At 37.3% G+C, this 21,543-nt stretch overlaps 1 protein-coding gene and 1 pseudogene across 5 annotated transcripts in view; one reads left to right on the top strand and one right to left on the bottom strand.

Annotated features, from left to right (window-relative positions):
* KIT (KIT proto-oncogene, receptor tyrosine kinase) overlaps positions 1–21,543 on the bottom strand; it is a 78,638-nt gene that overhangs the window by 23,540 nt on the left and 33,555 nt on the right. For 3 of the 5 annotated variants that reach the window (XM_019740179.3, XM_019740181.3, XM_019740183.3), the window contains exons 2-7: positions 20,671–20,940; positions 17,442–17,723; positions 16,059–16,195; positions 11,832–12,003; positions 7,799–7,988; positions 5,601–5,716 (exon numbers count right to left, since the gene is read on the bottom strand). In XM_019740179.3, coding sequence (XP_019595738.2) covers positions 5,601–5,716; positions 7,799–7,988; positions 11,832–12,003; positions 16,059–16,195; positions 17,442–17,723; positions 20,671–20,940 — 1,167 coding nt within the window. The remainder of the gene's footprint in view (positions 1–5,600; positions 5,717–7,798; positions 7,989–11,831; positions 12,004–16,058; positions 16,196–17,441; positions 17,724–20,670; positions 20,941–21,543) is intronic. The other 2 variants (XM_019740180.3, XM_019740182.3) reach the window with 1 other exon arrangement.
* On the top strand, positions 1,795–2,316 carry LOC109451670 (cytochrome c oxidase subunit 6B1 pseudogene; annotated as a pseudogene).

Below are 21,543 nucleotides of genomic sequence, written 5' to 3'. Positions count from 1 at the left end.
TATTACTTGGACTGATTTGGCTATACTGTATGATCTATAAATAATCGCTCATACCAGACAGGATGTTAATTATATAAGGCAGTGATTTAGAAATAATACATTATTTAGCATTTCCTTAAATTGTTTCAACCCCCTGTTAACACTCTGCCATAAACAGGGTGAAACTGGTGACTTTTGAGAGTTCCTTTGGTACAGTGCTGCAGTTATTTGAACATCCAATGTAGCATAACATTACGTGCGTTCCGTGTAAACCCAACAACGAAAGGCGAGCCCTTTAGTTCTCTGTACCTTACCTGTCCTGCCCGCCTTCCTGTTACCACCACCTGAGTACCACAGCACTCTCACTGGACTGGTAGGTTTATCATTAAAGGGCAGATCTTTAAGATTGGCAAGAGACCTATTTCTGGGCCCTAGATATAATTTGCCAACAATTTTAAATTCAGAATACTGATCTGAAAATGCTACCGGATAATGTTTTGAAGTATCATTTTAGGTTACTGGCAAATCAAAACTACAATAAGATACCATCTCATACCTGTCAGAATGTCAATTATAAATCAACTAACAAGTGCTAGAGAGAATGTGGAGAAAAAGGGAGCCCCCGTGCATCGTTGTTGAGAATGTGAACTGGTGCAGCCGCTATAAACCACAGTATGGAGGTTCCTCAAACAAATTAAAAATAGCATTACCATATGACCCACTTCTGGGTATATATCCCAAGGAAACAAAACCATTATCTTGAAGAAGTATCTTCACTACTATGTTCAATGTAGCATTATTCACAGTAGTCAAGGTACGGAAATAACGTAAGTGTCCATCAACGGATAAATGGATCAAGAAAATGTGATGTGTACACAACAGAATATTATTCAGCCTTAAGAGTAGAAACTCCTGTCATTTGTGACAACATGGATGAACCTGGAGGGCATTATGCTAAGTAAAATATGCCAGGCGGAAAAAAAGACACATCACATGTTGTATGGTATCACTTATATGTGTAATCTTAAAAAAAAATAGTTGAACTCATAGACACAGAGTAGAAAAGTGGTTACCGGGGCTGGGGGTGGAAGTGGTGGGTAGGGAGAAGTTGAAAAAGGGGTACAAACTTTCAGTTATAAGATAAGTAAGGTCTGAGGATCTAATGTATAACATAGTACTTATAGTTGATAACACTGTAATATATAATTAAAATTTGCTAAGTGGGTGCATCTTAAATGTTCTCACCAAAAGACAACACAATAAAACAAAACTAAACAAAAATGGGTAAGTATGTGAGGTGATGAATGTGTTAATTAACTCTATGGGGGGAAATCCTTTCACAATGTAGTATATATATCAAATCATCAATCTTACAATTTTGTCAATTATACCTTAAGTAAGCTGAAAAATAGTTACTAGATCTTCTTGAAATTATTCCAGAGGCTTGAAAAACAAATGATTTATTATATCAATCATAATTTCTTACCAAAATTATGTAAATTATTTCAGGATTCACATGGGATATTTTAAATTATAAATAAAATTATAAAATATTTACATTACTAATTTATGTTTAGATTCACTATAAAATCTAAAATTTATTCCAGAAATATTGAGTGGAAAGGAAAAAGAGTCAAGTGGATAAATTAGGGTTAAAACATACATTTGGCCATTTATCTGTACCTGGGTGTGGTAAAAACCTTCTTGTGTGACATTTATTGTAACCAAAGAGACCATAGGTTTCTAAACAAGTATCAGAAGCTACCTATAGAATCTTGGTGATGTCACTTTTCTAACACCTCCAGGAATTTTGGAAACAGTAGTGCCTATTAAGAAAGTAGTTTGACCGTCTTAATTCCGCTTCCGGTCTGACGGAAGCGTCTTTGCTGAGGGTCCCATTGAGCTGGGAGCTGCTTCAGGGGCGTGTTTTAGGAGTCAGCAAATGGCAGAAGACATCAAGACCAAGATCAAGAATTACCAGCCTGCCCCTTTTGACAGTTGCTTTGCCAACCAGAACCAGACCAGGAACTGTTGGCAGAACTACTCGACTTCCACTGCTGTGAAAAGACAATGACTGCTAAAGGGGGTGATGTCTGTGTGTGCAAATGGTACCGGCGTGTGTACAAGTCCCTCTGCCCTGGATGTCAGCCTGGGAGGACCGCCGGGCAGAAGGCATGTTTCCTGGGAAGATCTAAACTGGCTCCACCCCACGTCTCCTCTGTCTTCCATCTTTCTCCCAAGGAGGTGAAGGGGAACCTGGGTACATCCCACACTGGGATCCTGCATTGTAGCTTAACTAACAATGAATACTTGTTGGAAAAGTGTAAAAAAAAATAAGTACTTAAGATATAGTTTCTTAAGTTTTTTAGAACTTTATTTCTACCAATTTTGATCTGCAAGGGAAACAAATGGCCATTTTCACCAAAGGGTAGCAAACTTTTTTAGAATTAAGAATATGGTTTCTGTATACATCTTTGATAAGCAATGCAAGAGTAATTACAGTAATGTCAAGTTCAATGCAAAGAATCATTGATTTTTCTTTTTTTAAATAAAAACTCCCATCGGTTTCCACTGGAAGTTTTGCTCAAAAATGGCAAATGTTACAACCTGTGGCCATTGTAAACCACCTTTAATGTCACTGAACCAACTTAACAGACCCCTGTAAATTTTGGCTTGGTTAGAGAGGTTAAAAACAGTATTAAAATATTTTCAAGCTTTACATGTTGCAATTTGTCCTTTCACACAGACAGAACAGTTTTTTAAAAAACCTCCCACATAAGTGATTAAAACTAATTCTCTCTCTCTCAATCTCTCTCTCTTTCTCTCTCTCTCTCTACTCAAATTTACATGTAGAATTTTCAAAACAAATTGATTTTTCAGCCACCAAACATTTAACAATTCAAAAATCAAAGATTTTCATGAGCATTTCTAAAGGTGAATCTATTAAGCAATTATGCGTCAATGTCACTGAGTAAAAGTTTCTTGAATTTCTGCACTAACACTATGCAATTATTCTGATTTTTATTAACTTTAATTTTTGCAGAGTGCAATTTCTTTCATCCTTGGGGCTAAGCTTCTTTACAGAATGAACCACACAGATCTACATAAGTATTTGGCTCAGCTAAAATGTTATGTCAAAATGGACACAACTGCTCCAATTTTAAATTTTAAAACTATTTTTAGCTTCTGATTTTAAGTTTTAACATAAAAGAAATTCTTGCCCCATAATAGTGCTAACTAGAATTCTTTTTCAATTTCCTCCTCCCCCCACCCCGCAAAAAAAAATGAACACAGAAATTAGCTAAGTATGTCTGTGAAGAGCAATTGGGACATAATCCACCAGAGGCAAAAATGTTTTAAGTGTCACATAAAAATGCTACCTCTATCAAAGCATTTGGAGATCAAGAAATCCCATGTGTTAGGTGAGTGAAATAAATACCTTTAGTCAGTTTAGTGTTTGTAAAAAATTGACATCAATAAAAAGACTTCCTGAAGAGCTTAACCTAAAAGGGCAGAGACTACACTACCCTCATCTGTTCGCCCAGTGGCATCTATTAGGAGCTCAGTAAATGCTGGGTGCAAGTCTGCAACCCAAGCTCCAGAATACAGATAAGGCTCCTGGATTAACACAAAATCTAGAAAGGATCATTTGGGAAAGTTAATGCTATTTCCTACCTAGTTTCAAACAGGCATGAGTTCACCAGCGGAGGTACTTAATACTGATCCTGTCAGATTGGCAAATTGACCTTGCAAGTAAAATGGTAGCAATTTTGTCACCCAGATAAAAGTAAGGGTGACTTCAGAGACGTTTTTCTAAGGTCAGTGACTCATCACCAACTAGCACACCACATATTAGCAAATGGAAGCATGAAAAACGGAAAAAGAGGCAAATCTTAATGCCTACTTGGCCTTGAAGCCAAGGAAAGATATACAAAAGGTGCTAATTTTATAAAATTCCTGACTACTGAGCTTCTCAAAGTTAGGTCTGTGGAGTAGGTCACTTCCGTGATCTGCTATCACTAGTCCACAGGAGGGTAAGTCCAGAAACTGGGAATAAGCACTTAGATGGAACAATTTGTTAGTAACTTTATATCTGCTGAGTCTTAAAAAAAAAAAAAAAAAAAAAAAAAATACCGTCTTATAGTTTGTGTATCTCCGTTCTTTTTTACTTCACTTTCTAGTAACTGGTTGTTACTGTATTTTATAAGAAATGTCGGTCCAGAATAAATTGCAAATTTCAAAAAAACAAAAGGTCTTTTAGCATAGATAGTTTGAGAAGCACCACACCAGAACACCCAAAATAAAGTTTTATGTGGACAGAGTATGTATAATATGGTTGCAAGGATGTTGATTTACCTGCAACTGTCTCTTAAGTTACTTGAGTATTAAAATTTTTCAGAAGCAGGTAATTGTGCCCCTGTGCAATACACTAAGCTCCTCTGATTAACACCTGAATTAATCTAGAGATACCTGAAATGCAGGCTAATGAAATACCGTATAATCAAAACTGTCTCAAGGAACTGAGATATTAATTAATGTGATTCCCTTGGAAAAAGAAGAGTTTTGTGGTCAAACAAGTTTGGGATACACCCTCCATCCCACAGCCCCCTCCTGGGAAGGCACAACACACATCCTGAGAAGGCCTGTAGTTAAGGAAAGTGTTTAACTGAACAGACGTGACCCTCTTTTATCTAAATACTTATCTTGTTCAAGAAACACAATTTTGAAAACACCGGTATAGTCAAAAGGCTCCAGATCAGCAATCAAAAATATCCCAAGTATCACTTAGTAGCTGGTGATTGTCTTCATTTGTACATGGATCATGCTCCCCATCCCTCGTATCATTGAGCAGCAGCATCAGTGAGATGATAATGCAACATCACTTCATACAGCAAGTTAAGCTCCTTGTGGGCAAGGAATTGGCTCCCATCCTACCACCCGACACACACCCAGTGCTCAGGGGTGTGTTACTAACATAGTTACTAAGTTGTTCTCTAGGGACTATTCCAGGTTGTCTCCTCATCACCCCACAAACCCAGAAAGGCTAATTCCGATGGCCATTCTGTGGGCCACTGCCTTGGAATTCTGTCTTTGGAAGCCTCTCATCCTTGGGTCCTCTGGCTGATGTGGTGTGGCAGGCACCTGACACCCTTCCTTGGAAATGCAGGTAAGCCCCAGAGCAGAGCCAGGAGGAAGCCCTGCACGTGGCAAAATCCCCAGCCGGTAAGCATCATGACAAAGAAATCATGTCAGGGCTTGATGGCATCTCTTTCCCACCTAATACCATAAGCCAGCGCCTCTTCAACCTCTGGGTCCCCATTTTGACAATCAATAATAATGCATTTTCCCTCAAAGAACTATATTATTTTAAACTTCAAAGGCAGCACACAGAATTTGAGGAACATTTACAAGGTCCCGTGGTCAGTGAAATGTAGGACAAGGGATTGGTTTTCGTACACATTGTTCCAACCGCCAAACCACGGGACCTTGTAGGTCAAAATTATCATGAAATATTATTTACATAGTACACAATGAGCTCAGGTCTGCAGCTGTTACAAACATGGACCAAAACTTAAAATAATAAAAAAATTAAAAGATAAGGAGTCATTTATTTTACTCACTGTTCACGTAAACATTAAACGTCACGGAAGAATTGACATCAGAATTGGACACTAGAAATGTGTAAACGCCTCCTTCAGTCCCTTTTAATCTGGTTAGATGAAGTTCAGTTACATATCTACAAAGAAATGACACTAAATCAATCACCTGTGGATGGCCTGCCTCAAGCTCATGTCTTTTTCAGTTTCTATCTGGAAATACATGCCTGTTTAGGGAAAACACAGCTCACTTAACTCAGTATGAACAAGCTCCACCTTAACAAACACAAACCTACACATACGTATTTAATTTGGGACATGTGCCTGTCATGTGAGAATACAGAGTGGGAAAAGTCTTTCTTGGTATAAAGGCCACCTCACGGAGACTACAGCCTCTCCCTCCTCTTGTGCTGTCCTCAGAGCCACCTTCTCACCAGTGTCGTGAACGCACCTGCCCTGCTTTGCTTTAACAACACTGGCCTGGAAAAACCCCAGACTGGCAGACTGGCCCCATGCAGACACTGCAGGGCTCTCACAGCAAGGTCAATATGGTTGCCCTCGCCTTCCTTCTTCTTGCAACACTACAATCTCCTGGTTTTCCTCTTAACCCCTCTACTTCTTGAGTGTCCTTTGCAGTATTTGCTAATCGAGCTTCTGTTTCACTGCAGGGCCGCCAGAAGTATCTGTGCAGACTGAGTACATGGGCCGTTGGGGGTGTTACTAACCTGGCCTGCGGTGTGGACAGCGTGCCCTCGACCCACAGGAGGTACACAGCCAACTCGACGTACGCAGTGGGGTGTTCAGGCCCCTGTCACAGGCTCTGCACAGGCTCTCCACTCTTGCACTGAACTACCTGCTGTTTGTTTACATGTTCATGTTTTTACCTCTAGTCCAGACTTCTCTGGCCATGCCTTCTCTTCTGAGCTATTTTCATGCCGCCATGCCCGTCAGTGGATGCAGCTAATAATGGCTCCGACCTTGCGCATTTAGACCCACTTGGAAGCTGACTGTCTGCCAGGTTTACAGCAAATGAGTGACTGACCATGGGGAGGGACAAAAGCTCAGCTCCAGAGCACCCTTGGGATCAGACTGTACCTCAGCTTCACCTCACCCACATCCTTTCTTTCCTCATTTCTCCTCCCCACCCTGGTCCTCCTCCACTCCGACAGGTCTCTTTCTCCCTTAATGAACCCCTTTCCAGAGAACCTCTGCCGCAAGCTCTGCTTCTAGGGAACCTGACCTAGGATACCTCCTACCTGAACGTCTCTCAAGATGCCATGGTCAACCGCAAATTCAACAAACCCCAAGTCCCACTCCTCTCCTCAAATGGTATCTATCACCTCTCACCTCTCACCGTGACTGACAGATCCAAACTCCTAAAGGGCATCTTCAGCTCTTCCCTCTCTCTCCTACCCCCTTAATCACAAAGTCTTGTTAAGGGGGTAGCCTGGTCACCTCCCAAACCCGTCCTCTTCCCTCCAACCCTTAGACCTTGGCCCAGGACAGCATCGGCTCTTACCCACATTCTCACAATAGCCAACAGCTCCTGGCTGGAAAAATAGAAACTCTATCCAGGCACTTACCTCTTATTGGCCGTTTGATTTGGGTCAAATTATTGAACTCTTCTACAGAAATGAGGGAAATAAGAGTGCCTACTCATAGGGTTTGTGAGAACTAAAATTGAATACACAAAGGGTACTTAGAACAGCACAAGGCAGGAAAAAAGTGCACACAGCTTATACATAGTGTTATTATTGCTACTGTTTTTTTTTTTGTTATCAGTGTTTTGAAGATCAAATGAGAGGTCTAATGTAAAAGAGCTCAGGTTCACTGTCTGGCCCAAAGCTACTTAATGATTCTTAGTTTTCTTACAGTTAAAAAAAAAAAAAAATGATTAAGTACACTAACTTTCCTCTTTCTCTGAAGAGAATTATTTAATGTGTCTCTAGTACATGCCAGTCATTGCTTTTGAAGCACCCTCAGAACTCTGGAAAGAACTATCTTCCATCTTACAAATGAGAAAACTGAGGCACTGACTTTTTTTGGGTGCCTGAAATACACAGCAAAATGAAATATTGGGAAGAAGACTCAGGAAGCGACCCCAAACTTCCTTCTATGCCAGGTACCCTCTAATACATTTATAGGTCACAGAAATAGGACCCGGAAAGCCAAGTGCAAGACGAGGAAAAGGTGTAATCCTTAGAGCAAGGCTCGTTTCTTACCTGATATTACTTTCATTCTCAGACTTGGGATAATTTTCCCATTTGTCAGTGAAGGTTTTGTTCATATATATCCACTGTTTGTGATCCGGTTTCGGATATGCCTCGTATTCAACGATCAAATCTACATTTTCTCCATCATTTACAAATATTGTAGTATTCGCCATAGGGAAGATATTAATGAATCCTTTATCTAATCACAACAGAATTAAACAGAAAGAAACCATTGTCCACAGCTACCCAGCAAAAAACACAAGTTCATCTTTGAATTACAAAGGTGATTGACTGAATTCCAGTATGACTTGGCAATAACAAGAGAATTTAAACTCGCCATTTGACATTTTATTTTGCTCTTCTAGAATCACTGTCATAATGTGAGAAAGGACACACATGAAATGTTTATTCTCCCATCTCTGTCTCTTAAACAACTCTCTTAAAGATCTATCACCATCTTACAAGTCTTCTATAAGTACTAGTCTTGATGTTTATTAGGTTAAAAACTATTTGGACTAAATAGTTAGCGCATACCCAGACTCAATGTAAGTGTATATGTGATAAGGAGGTGTCATAAATCAAGAAGGGAAAGAGAGCCTTTGATGTTCAATAAAAATGTTGAAAGAATGTTTTTTTAGTATTTTAAGTAAATTTGGGTCTTCTCATATTATATTAATATATCAGAGGTAAATCAAAGACAGTATTTTAACAATCAAACCATATCTTTAACTAAACAAGGAACCAACTCCTATAAAACTTCTATAAAGGGGGCAGATTTTTAGGCTTTTTTAGAAGCAACAGAAGAAAAAAATCATAAAAGACAAATCTGAATACATAAACATTTTAAAATGACTATATAGTAAAATTAATTAAGGTAACAGGAAAAGAGGACATAAAAATATAGAAGGAAAGTATTGAAACTAGTAATTAAAATAAGGGAACACTTTTCACTAATTAAAAATATCAATACTTCAATAAAGCTGTTTCAAAAATAAAGTATACTATCCTTTGGAAAAATAGCAAAACTAATTTGAAATAAACCCAATAATTTTGCAAGTATAGCAAAGTGTCACACTGAATGACACATTGTAAATTGGCACAACTCTTAGAAAGCATCTAATAATGTAGATTTTTAAAAATTATTCTTCAATTTAAACCCTGTAATTTCCATTTGAGTGAGGTGGATAGCTACATATGAAAGTGCTATTTACACTAGTTATAATAATTTTAAAAGTGAGAAACTGGTTAAATAAAGTAGCCCTTAGAAATGATTATATAATAATAATAATATAAAAATATCTTGAAAAAGAACGTAAGTGCCAATATTATGTTTAGAGCCACCATTTATGGAATACTTACTATGTGGCAAGAAGTGCCCTAAGTACTTCAGTATACATTTTATTTAATAATTACGACAAATATTTAATCTTATAACAATTCTGAAATAGAAAGCTTATAACTCCAAATTTATAAATGAAAACAAAAGTCCTAGAAAGCCATACACATGGCTACCCAATGGCAGAGCCTAGATTTTAATACAGGTGTATGAGAAGCCAAGGCTGACCTGTTCTTACTATAGAGTCTCTACATACTTTCAGAGAGAGACAGAAAGAGAAGGAAATTGTATATATAATTAAAACCCTGTTGCATTCAAAACTATAAATAACACACCAAATCTTTAAAATGGTTATGTCACGTTGGTGGGATTATGAAAGAGTTTTAATTTTATTTTTCTATTTTTTCAAATTAAAAAAAAATAATTTTGAAATTTAAAATTATTATTTCTAGTGCTATTTGGTTAAATATATTGAAGTCCCACATGACATTGTCATGATAGTATTTACTGCCCTTTAAGTTTCCCATAGATTCAGAACAAAAAATGGAGTCTAACTCCCTTTGTACCAATTGAAAAAGGATTTTTCAAATGAGACTGGAAAACCATCCAAATGAAAATTGGATATGGACACCACCACCTTATTCTAATACCTGAATCATAAATGATAACCCCTGCCATTCTTTAAACTAATTTAGGTTAATTTTGAGGAAATAAATGTTTCACCTGAATGCTACATTAAATTTTCAGGTTTTCAAGGTTATAAATTCAAACCACACAATTGAAAATATTGCATGGAATTATTTATCTCACAATCACCACTATTATATAAGATATTTGTCTTAAGTTCCCTCTGAGTTTGCTATAGTCCAGTTTGCTCAATATAGTTTTATGTCCTACAGTGGAATGAAGCTTCAAATTCATGAAGGATAAGAATTACCAGAATCAAAGAACTCCATCTGGGTTGTTATAATATAAAGTATGATTTTTTTCAAGTACTTCTGCATTAAGAAATTGGTTAGGCACTAATATTTAATCAAGTGCAAACACTATGCCAGGCACTTATATAAAATTTACTGCCTTTTCTCCTTCCCACAGTCTTGGGAGTTATAGACTGTGTTTCTCAGAAGAGAAAATGCAGGCAGAGTTAAAGTAGGGTACATTAGAAAGCCAGGTGGCAGAGCCCCAGCTCCAAACCAGGTCGGGCCATCCTAAAGCCTTGTTCTCTCTATTACTCCACACTGTATCCAGATCTTACTCCCAGCCCCTAGAGAAATCACCTTTCTCTTGGTCCCTTCCTGTTCTTGTCCCATCACAACACACTCTCAAAACAATCCAAAACCAGATTCAGGTTTCTTGGCCACAACTCTTTCCAGTTATACTGTTATATTCTTGGAAATAGATGAGTGGATTTTTAAAATCTGATTACATATAACAATATGCTCAAAACATCCTTACTAATTGATTTCCGGAGCTGAAGCTGATATATCAACATGCTCCCTAATCAACTTAGCAAATTAGCACTTATGGAGTTTAATATTTTAAAAGCATAGCCATCTATTCAAATTAATAAACGGTTCATCATCACGTTTAGGGACTGAGCTGTACTCTTTCTCTGTGTTGACTCTATAATTGCAAGTAAGGTGTCTTTTTCATGTTCAGTCTGGTGAGATACTTTCCGTTACAACATGGGCCGAAATACCAAAATTATATGAAATTATTGTGGGACAAATCAGACCTCTAACATTGCTACAAAAATTACTGAAGAGATATGGGGGAAAGGAGAGCAATGAAAACAAATATGGCATTTTATTATTGCTCATGATGAAGAATTTCTCCACCCTAGAAGTACTTAATCAAAGTCAAGCATTAAGAATAGGGTTGCATTAAAAAGACAAGAAAACAGATTAAATTCACACAATACTCAAAAGACCAAAAAAATGTATACATGAAGTAATTTAAAATCATTATTTTCTGTAAATCGACAACAGCAGGTACTTCACAACCCTCTGTTCTCTTTAAGTAGATGCTTGGAAAATAAATATTTAGGGAAATTTCTAGAGTAGGGAAGAAAAGGCTAAACCCATGTGTCGTGTATACTAGATATGATGGGGTTAAGGGCACAAGCTACCATGTTCCAGTTTATGTTCTGTAGAACCAGTGACCCAGTTCCTGTAGACCCCATTCCTGAAGGTTCCTGCTACAGCCTGTAAGGTTGTACGATAAGGTGCAGTGGGGTGGGGAGGAGAAGCCCAATTCCCCCCTTCCTGCTACACAGCAAGAACCATGAATGCTAAAACAATAAATCAAAAGGCTGAGGAGCCCCACCAAAAGATTCAGAGAATTACTTTAAGCTCTAAGCATTTGCGCTCCTCATTTTCAAACTCAAGTCACTTAGTAAGAACTAGAATTTTTTTAAAAGCTCGACTTACGTTTTGTTTGGTGGGGAGGGGAGGGTGAGTAGCACAGAAAATGAAAGGTTTGAACAACTTCAATTACAGCTTTCCACTTCCCTCTATTAAATTGGTAGAATTTGCTTTTGTGCTATAACTGGAAAAGGCTACAATGATAATTTTCATTCATTCATTCAGCGATAATAAAAATTTCTAAAATTCTGTTCAACATTCCATTTACATAAAAAGGAAACTATCTAGTAATTTCTTCTTGCACTACTGCCAGTAATTTACACATTCCCATAGAGATATTTACCTACTACTTCCAAGGTTGTTGTGACATTTGCTGATCCAAAAGTATTATTGGCATAACACATGAACACTCCAGAATCATTAACTCTTGCTGAGCTGATAGTCAACCTTTCCTGACGTACAAAACTGAAGTCACCTTGATGCCGGCTATTACTCGTTACCTGTGCTTTAGTCTGCTGGTTTCAGAAGGAGAGAAAAAATACCCAAAGATTACCATAAAATTTATATGCAGGATCTTTCCTGGATAAATTAAAAATAGCAGCAATTAACTTCTCCATATTAGCATTCATTATACACTACTTAAGAATAATAAAGCATCATGACAAGTCTGTCATTGGAACACTTCATAGTATTACAGGATTATATTGAAAGATAGTCATTATTAATGATGAGAAAAAACATGAAAATTCATTTCTTAATAACTATAGCATACATAATTCCAAATTCTCTGCAGTGCTAATATTTTTAAGTACCAAATTTTAAAAGTCACTATGTAAGAAATATTACAGAATACTGATATTTTATAATGAGTCAGCATACTTATGTCATATCTTATTTTGTTATATATTTTTTCTATTCTATATCCCAGTGATTGAAAGAAACACATTGCTAATAATAATGTTCTATATTATTAACATGTATATTATTTTATGAATAAAAAGAGAATCACAAGTTAGTCTAAAACTAACTTGGAAATTCATCCTAAAGTTTTTATCCAGTTTTGGCAACTATTAAAGGGAGTTCCAAGATACATATAAAAACAAGCCCAAATTATTTAAGCAGGAGCTGAAGAGAAAAGATTGTGAATCTACTCTTGTGATATCACCATCTCACTTATTCGTCTGCAGAAAGACATGGAGAAATTTCTTGTATGGAAAATGTCATGGAAAAAAAACCATAATATAAACTATAGCCACTCTCTGAAAAAATTAAAAGGAATAGCATATAGCTTTCTACATCTTCCAAATTTTCTGAAATGTGACACATTCCTATTACAATGAAGAGAAAAGCAACGAAAAAAGGAAAGTAAACAGGATCTAATGTTGACATGGACCAAGATCAAGGTGATTCGTTGGCCAGGCCATGGTGAACTTATTAGCATTAGACCATTCTGACAGTATGGTAACTCACAACAACCCTTCTGGAAAGCAACTTGGCAGTATGTTCATACCCCTGATCAACTCCAGCAAATTTACATCAAGGAAATAACTCAACAAAAAAACAAAAGCTCTAAGATGTTTACAGCAGTGAAAGCTTGGAGATGACCTAAATGTATACCAAGTATCAAAATAACAAATATGTGAAAACAAGAAAATGTTTAAACTATTTAAAAAGGATAAATTGAGTGTAACTTAAAACTGCAGCATGGGGACAGAGAATAAAATATATGACAAAAAAAGGCAACCAATATAGCATTTATAAGGACTAACACACATATGACTACTGAGCACTTGAAATGCAATACTCTGAATTGAATTGTGTCAAAAATATAAAATACGTCCCAAATTTTAAGACTTAATATGAAAAAAATAATGTAAAATGTTCCATTAATAATTTTATGCCAGCTACATGATAAAATAATATTTTTGATATATTGAGTCAAATAAAATATACTATCAAAATGAATTTTACTTTTTTTACTCTTTGTCATGTGCCTGTTGGAAAATTTAAAATTACACAAGAGGCTCGTATTTTATTTCCATTGCACAGTACTGTTATATACAATGGTGGGATTATACCTATTTCTCTTTTTTTCTCATGTTGTTATATTTTTGGAAAAATTTTACATTAAAAATAAAGGCTGACTGCCAAAGTTAAATGTTTCAAAATAAAAAGAAGAGAAACCTGCTTTCTGTTAACTGTGAGATCTTGGGCAAGTCAAGGGTACCACTAGTCTTTTGTTTCTAAAAGGCAATGAGAGAACAAAGATCTTCAAAGGCCTCTCCAGTTTGGAGCACTATGTAGATTTAAACATACCCTTCTAAAAGATTCTTCTAATAATTGATAGACATCTGCCATTTCACTGCCTAAGATCAATTGTTAAGAAAATGCAATAGTGAGGTGAAATGACAGTTTCTATGGCTTTTCCCAGGCCATCATGGCACAGACACTTTTCCTCTGCAAAGGCAGAGCGACAGTGGACAGATAACATACCATATTCTATATTTAAGGTATCTCCCTTCTAGTTCTTGCAAAAGCCCAAGAGTCTACAATAGGGAGCTAAACAGGAACACTGAAATGCCAGTGGAAGGAATAGCTTGGTCATAAATGATGCAATATCAACACCTAAACCCAAAGACAATAATTTAGGATAGTGTCAAAGGTCATAATCAAAAGCAAGTAAAATGTGATGGTTTAAAAGCATTAGAAAAGCTAACCAAGATTCACAAGTATTGAATAAACGCCAAGACTCCCTTATGTTTTAAAACTAGCAATTGCAAAAACTCTAAAACAGTCAATTTATCCTAAATTTCATTGTGAGTTAAACTTATTCTACATGGTCAGAATCAACTATGGATTTTTAAGATAACTTGATAATGCTAACAGTGCTAAGTATTCCAAATTAAGCCAAAGGATAGCAATAAAAGATTCATGGATGAACCTTGGCACAGAGCCATAAGCCCCATCTGGAAGTCACACATTACATACTGTTTGCACGTGATTTGGTTTTCCTTAACCCTTGGAGGTGCACACGGGGATTTCCCCAAAGAGCTCCCCACACTGAAGGCTTATCTACCAGTGCCAGTGGATTAATTGGGAATGGCATGTAGGGCCTCCTGGGGGAAATGGTTCAGAACAAAACTGCCTGGGGCAATTTAATTTCTCATCTCAAAAAGGCTAATTTTCAAGTTATATAGAGGCTCAAATACACACACCGTCTAAACTGTTCTCTCATCTGAAATTAAGGATTATAGTAAATCAGTTAGTATGGGATTGTGTTGTAAGGTTAGTCAAAAATCCATATATAAGCCTTTGTTTACTATTAAATTATATGATATGGAAACTAAAACTTGTTTCTCTGAGCCATTGGTTTGCAAAAATAAGTCTACAGGACAATCCATTCTCCTAAGCAACGGCAGGCTTCATTTAGCAAGGTATCATCCATCACAGGACTATATGAATACCATCATAATGCTTTGCATTATGCTAATCACCATGGTTACTTGTTTAGCAAAGAATTCTTTAAACAAGCATGAAGTTGCCATTGTTGAATATAGGGCATGAGGAGGAAAAAGAGGAGGAGAGAAAAATATAGCATTTCTTTTTTCCAATGTAATGCACACATGTGGACTGAAGAAAAACCACCATTGATAGCTTATTAACTAGATGGCCTAGATTACTCATACAAAAATTATTGAAAATTCAGTCAAGGGAAATTTTAAAGCAACATATTAGGGAAATTGGACATTTTAAAGACCTTGGCTATTATTAAGAGTGAAGAGAAAAAAAACCCTTCAACTAAAACTGGCTAAAAAATTATTTTTTTAAGATATGCCTAACATAGTAATCTGACATATAGTAGACATTCAATATGCCTTTGTTAAACGAATGAGAACCTAAACATGTCCAAATGTTTTGGATTAAAGATAACCATTTTATTAACAGCCACTAAAACAAATAGAAAACCATTAGCAATTTGATCGCAGGTAACCAGTCTCCAAGGAGGAAATCAGATCCATACAAAAAGAAACCCCCTTCTCAAATGGAAAGGCCACTTTGTGGGGGAGGGAAGAACTTGCTGGTTAATATCTAAGACCATTTATTCTTTTTAAATATGGAAGGAAAAAATTGGCAACTCTTCCCAATCTTTTAAATAACCTGGCCTGAAGAGTACTGATAATAGCTTAAAAAAAACAAGATATTTATGAAGTTAACCGTTACTTGTTTTTTTGTTGTTGTTGTTGTTTTTTAATTTTCCTACTAAAGTCATTCAAAGCAAACAGCCTGAAGTGATGACTTGAGCCTGGAGTTCTCTCTTCGATTTTCTCAAAATAAATTTACAAAATGACATTTGCTTGTTACCAATAGTGAGTGTACACGTCTACATATGGTGTTATGAAAGGGGAAAATATGCATCTCGACACACTCCCAGACAGTTCCACCTCAGACAGACACACCAGCTGAGCCATCCCCCCAGGACAATTAATAGACTTTAAAAAAAAAAACCCTGAAAATCTCCCACATAGAGAGAACAATACATGGAGAAAAATGAAAGAAACAATTCACTTACCTGGCTGTTTTCCTTTATCCACATTGAGTACACGGAACTAGATACATCTTTTATTAAGCATGTCACTGTAAATTCCTCTCCTTCTCTAAGAAGGTAGCTTGCTTTGGACACAGACACAACTGGTACAGCTCTGATGGCTAGAATAAAAAGAAATGTGGCCCTCAAATAATTTGTTCTATTATAGCATGACATTTTAACTTACCATCTTTCCTCAAATGTGCACACAGCTTGTTTTGTCATCTTTTAAGTAAAATATAAAGTATGGCACTAACTGATCTGTATTACATATCTGAAGACATCAGCAATTAAATCATGCGTTCTTCAAGTAAATTCATTAATACTGAGTGAAAAAGACAGGAACGTCCTCTTTAGATTACAGAGCTCCTGGACAATGAAGCCCTGGCATACCTAGTGAAGTGGCATTAATCTTTACCTCTCATAACGTTGATCACATTCATGAGGATGTGATCTACAACTAATTATATTCTTTTTACCAAAGTCATCTTGCCCAGGCGCTGTAAAAATAGTATCTTCCTTGTTTCTCAAAATCCCAGGCCTTCAATAATCAAATTTCCCTTAATTCCAATGAGCATACTTTTCAAGAGCCTTAATAAAAGCTCTTCACTAGCTGAATGCCAACTGGGATGGAATGAGATAATCTCTGAGCTACAAAATCTACATATCTTCCTGCTACCAAAATAGAATGCCACAATAACAAGGTCCACAGTCAGTTGGTACTTTCCTCCTCTGATTGTGACTAGTTAGAGAATGTGTTAAAATAGCTTGAGGAGAACGCCGACTCACAGATCAATAGTACATCAAGGAGTGAATAATCTGTATGCTAATCTTTTCAAACAGTGTAACTATAGCTTCTCAACGGGTTTCTCCTGGAAGGAACACTTAGTGCAATTTTTATGAAACTTCGGGGTGTCCTAGAGTCAGTAGGTTGAATCACTGTCCCCAGTCCAGTCTAAATGATAATCTATGGCAGACACACCCAGCTGGAGGTAGTCATGGCTGGTCCCATGGGGTTGAGACTGTAAGGGGGATCAAATATATGGTGATGGAAGAAGAACTGACTCTGGGTGGTGAACACAGAATGGGATTTATAGATGATGTAATACAGAATTGTACACCTGAAATCTATGTAATTTTACTAACAATTGTAACCCCAATAAATCTAAAAAATAAATTAAAAAAAAAAAAAAGAATTCACAAGCAACCCACATTGTTTTGAAGCTGGGGGAGGTAGGGGTGTGGGGGGTGTCCTGAGGAGCCAGCTGCCTGATTGACTATCTTAAGGTGGACCAGTGAGAAGACAGAAGTTGTCTTTAGATCAATAGATGCTCCAACTCCCAGAAGAAAGTAAGAAAGGGCCCATACCTGCCCTCACTTTCAGGGTGAATTTCTTCGACAGCACCGACTTGCCCTTCTTGTATGCAGAGCAGTGCAGGCAGAGGCGATGATACTCCCGCTTCACGTTTCTGATCGTGATGCCGGCCTTGGGATCCGCCACAAAGGTCAAATCCTTGGGAAGAGGCTTCCCCTCGCACCCCGTGAGGGAGTAATCAGTCACGTCTGGGTCGGTCAGCGGGCAGCGGACCAGCGCATCGTTGCCTTCTTTCCCATATAGGGGAAGGTCAATGAGAAAAAGCTTTGCAGGATCTAGAGCATATTAAAAATCAGCAGTTTGAATGGCTGGTCACAGGCACTGAAAACAGTTTTAAAAGATCGAAAATGTTACCCTTCATGACAATTCCTTGTGGTTCAGATGGATGTTGACTTTTATTCTTTGCAAGCAAAAGTAGAATTTATGCAAATAATATTTACATGTAAGTTAACATTTATTAAACATTTTCCAGGTGTCAGGCACTCAGCTGGGTTCATTATACCCTTTATTTCATTTGCCCCCTCAAAACACCCCTATGTGATGGCCACTATCATTATCCCCATTTTATAGATGAAGGAACTAAAGTCTCAACAAAGTGACTCTCCTAAAGTGACGTGGCCCAGAAATGGCTGGGCAGAACTCAAACCCTAGTCTGACTGATACCATAATTGAGCTCTTAAAACTGAGAATATTTTGTTACAACCATGACTCATTTTCTGCAACAGGTTAATATTTCAAGGAGCAAGGGCCAAGAATAAGCCATCTGATGATATCTATTAGGGTCAGGGGAAGGTGTCCTTCCGCTTACCCCTCTGGGTGGGACCTTTCCAGAGTTCCCAGTCTCCAGGCTCTTTCAGCTTCTGAATTGAATCTAGAAAACTATCAGCTGGGCACTCAGTACAAATAACGTGTGGGCCTCACTCTATTCAAATTCTTTGAAAGTTATATTTAAATATAACTTCTAGAAGTCAAATAATTTCAAATGCACAAGAAGAGCTTATGAGTTTCAGGAATGCTGTGGCAAATACTTTCTCATCTAAACCAGGACCCGTGTGAGTGAAAGGGGGTGTTATTAATAATTATGCCAGGATGCCAGGGGCGTACTGGGAAAGCCTCAGGCAGACTGGGACCCCATAGAAGCAAAGACAAACCTCATTCTGTATACACAATATGCTGCTACCCTCTGCTGTGTAAAGATAATACAGATACATAGTTGGGCCAACAGGTTCCATTTAAAAAAAAAATTTTAATTGTCCTTTCCATCTGGAAATTAGGTGTTCCACAAAAATCAGTTTAATATAATCGACATATACTTCTTACCATTTAGTTTTGACCAATTTTGAAAAACAGTTTTCCAAAATGAATCATGTACCTCCCAGCCTTACATTTATTCTGTGAATAAATTACTTCATGATGGGTGAACTATGGTCCAAGGCCAGAGTTGGTTATTTTTCCATCTACTCTTTCTCAGTTGCTTAAGTCTGTCTCCTACAACAATGTACCAATTTCCTTCATTGCTGTAACATAGATTATGTAAGTATCCACCATCTTAAATCAATAATAATGAAGTATAGTTCTAAGTTACTGAGGATGACTTCCCCATAAAGAAAATGAGTGAGCTCTATGAGACTGATTTGACTCATTGACAGTTTCCCTCATTTAATCAGTCTTCTACCCATCCTATCAATAAACCAACTGATACTTATTACCACCTGGAAATTACAGAGTACCTTTGAATGTCAAAGAACCACCCACAGGTTGGTTCAACAATGATGGAACCATGCCCAGAAGCTAAGCTGTGGCCTAGCAATGTTTATCTCTTTCAACGACCACACTAGGAAAGGACTACGGACAAACTAAGGAGAGGCAGAGTCAATTTCATGGCAACCATTATAGAGAACATATGAGTCAACTTTATTAACCCTTACAGTGCTGGGATTTGCACAATTCTGTCTTCCTAATAACAATTACGTAGAGAAGACAAAACAGATGATCTTATCCAAATGTTGCATTGAGGAACCGAGACTCTTGAGGTTGCTCAGATCTACAAGTTGGGATACATTCTTCATTATTCTTCCACAATACCATGGATGAGGCCTCCTAGTCAGGCCTGTTTCAATGATAGCCCCAGTCAAGGTACAAACCCAGGACTAGAACTGGGCCTCTACTTCTCCTACCGTGTTTCTCTGAAAATAAGACCTAGCTGGACCATCAGTTCTAATGCATCTTTTGGAACAAAAATTAATATAAGACCCGGTATGTTATGTTATGTTATGTTATGTTATGTTATGTTATGTTATGTTATGTTATGTTATGTTTGTTATGTTATGTTATGTTATGTTATGTTATGTTATGTTATGTTATGTTATGTTATGTTATGTTATGTTATGTTATGTTATGTAAGACAGGGTCTTATATTATAGTAAAATAAGACCCGGTCCTATATTCATTTTTGCTCCAAAAGACGCATTAGAGCTGATGGTCCGTCGAGGTCTTATTTCGGGGAAACACGTTATAACCTGCAATGTCTCTCTTAGCTTCAAGTACTTCAGTTCTTACATCAACAAAAAGGTTCTCCTCCCCAACCCCACCCAACCCTGGCCCAGCAAACCTCCTCTTGACAAAGACATTAAAAAAACACACAGATGAATCACTGAATTTATCACAGGAAATGAGGTCTAGAAATACAACTATCAGATTTTCCTAAGAGGTCACAATTTTTTTAAATGAACCAACTGACATCTATCAAGAACCTAGGAAGGACACAGGACACTTTGCTGACTGAGTTATTTTTCTGAGTTTACTCCCTAAAAGTGGGTCAATTCTTTTGAAGTGTTGGTCTGTTTGGGTCTTTCGAGACCGTCAGCTCCCTGAAGCATTTTTACTGAGTGGGAGTATCTGAGATCTCAAGGCATTAAAATGCAACCTTCCCGAAGGACCTAATTTATTCTCAGGGTTTACTCAGCACCAGAACAAATGGGGGAACAATATTGTAATCTCATTAGGAACCATGTCACAGCCTTGCAGACCTTCAGCTAGAATCATACCCAAAGCCACTATGTATCAAAAGATGGAGAAACTAACAAAGAAAATGTTGCTTTAGGCTTTCTAGACCCAGCCAGTAATATTTTATCTATGGCTTAGTCATCTATACATCACCCATAAATAAGAACACGATATTAAGTTCTCTAACGCACAGCATCAAAGAAAGCGAACATTTACCTCTAACAAACACATAAATGGAACTGCTTAAGCCGCCCTTATTGGTGCACGTGTAATTGCCTGTATTGGTGGCCTCTGCTTTCTCCATGATCCATTCATTGTGCGTTTTCTCACTCAATTGACCCAGGGTCTCAAAAGTCCATTTGACAAATCCTGGATCGGTGCATAACAGCCTAATCTCATCGCCAACACTGACTATTAACTCTGATGTTGCTGGCTCGATGGACGGTGGAGACAGTTCCCCTGGACTCACAGATGGTTGAGAAGAGCCTGCCAAGAAAAATGAGAATCGTGTTGAGTATGATCTTTTTCCTTGGCGAAATAAAGCCTCTATTCCAATATTGATTTCCATCGGCTATGTACTCTACAATAAAAATAGGACAAAGCCGTCTGCTATTTATAGTTAGAAAGAGTTCTGTTTAAAGTTTCTTACGTTCATCTACAAAATTAAGTTATTTTCTGCAACCCTCAATTAATCCTGAGGGTCACACTTGGTGTGCAAGCCACGACTGCTGGACCCATGGCCTTCTCTGGGTTAAACATACAGCTGGGTCAAGTTTCCTTTCTGAACATGGGACATTGCAACAGTACTTATATGCTGACACCGGGCTTACAAACAACAAAAACAAAATTTTACACCAAAAACAAAAACAAAAAACAACTCTTGGCCTGTTACTCTTTTGGCAACATGTACATGACCATGACATAGCTTGGCTTTTTCTTAAAGCTTTGTGAATTCAGTTATTTCTATGCAGTTCTCTTTACACAGTGATATTCATCAAAAGGAGAAGTATTTATGAGTTTCAAACAATGAGACAGAAAATGAAAATTGCATTTTAAAGATCAGACCACAAGACATTTCATGGCATATGT

This window comes from Rhinolophus sinicus, chromosome 1, assembly GCF_057876585.1.
Source record: "Rhinolophus sinicus isolate RSI-liver-muscle chromosome 1, RSI-T2T, whole genome shotgun sequence".
NCBI lineage: Eukaryota > Metazoa > Chordata > Mammalia > Chiroptera > Rhinolophidae > Rhinolophus > Rhinolophus sinicus.
Note: the sequence above shows the minus strand (reverse complement) of the source record. Positions and strands in the feature narration are given on the sequence as shown.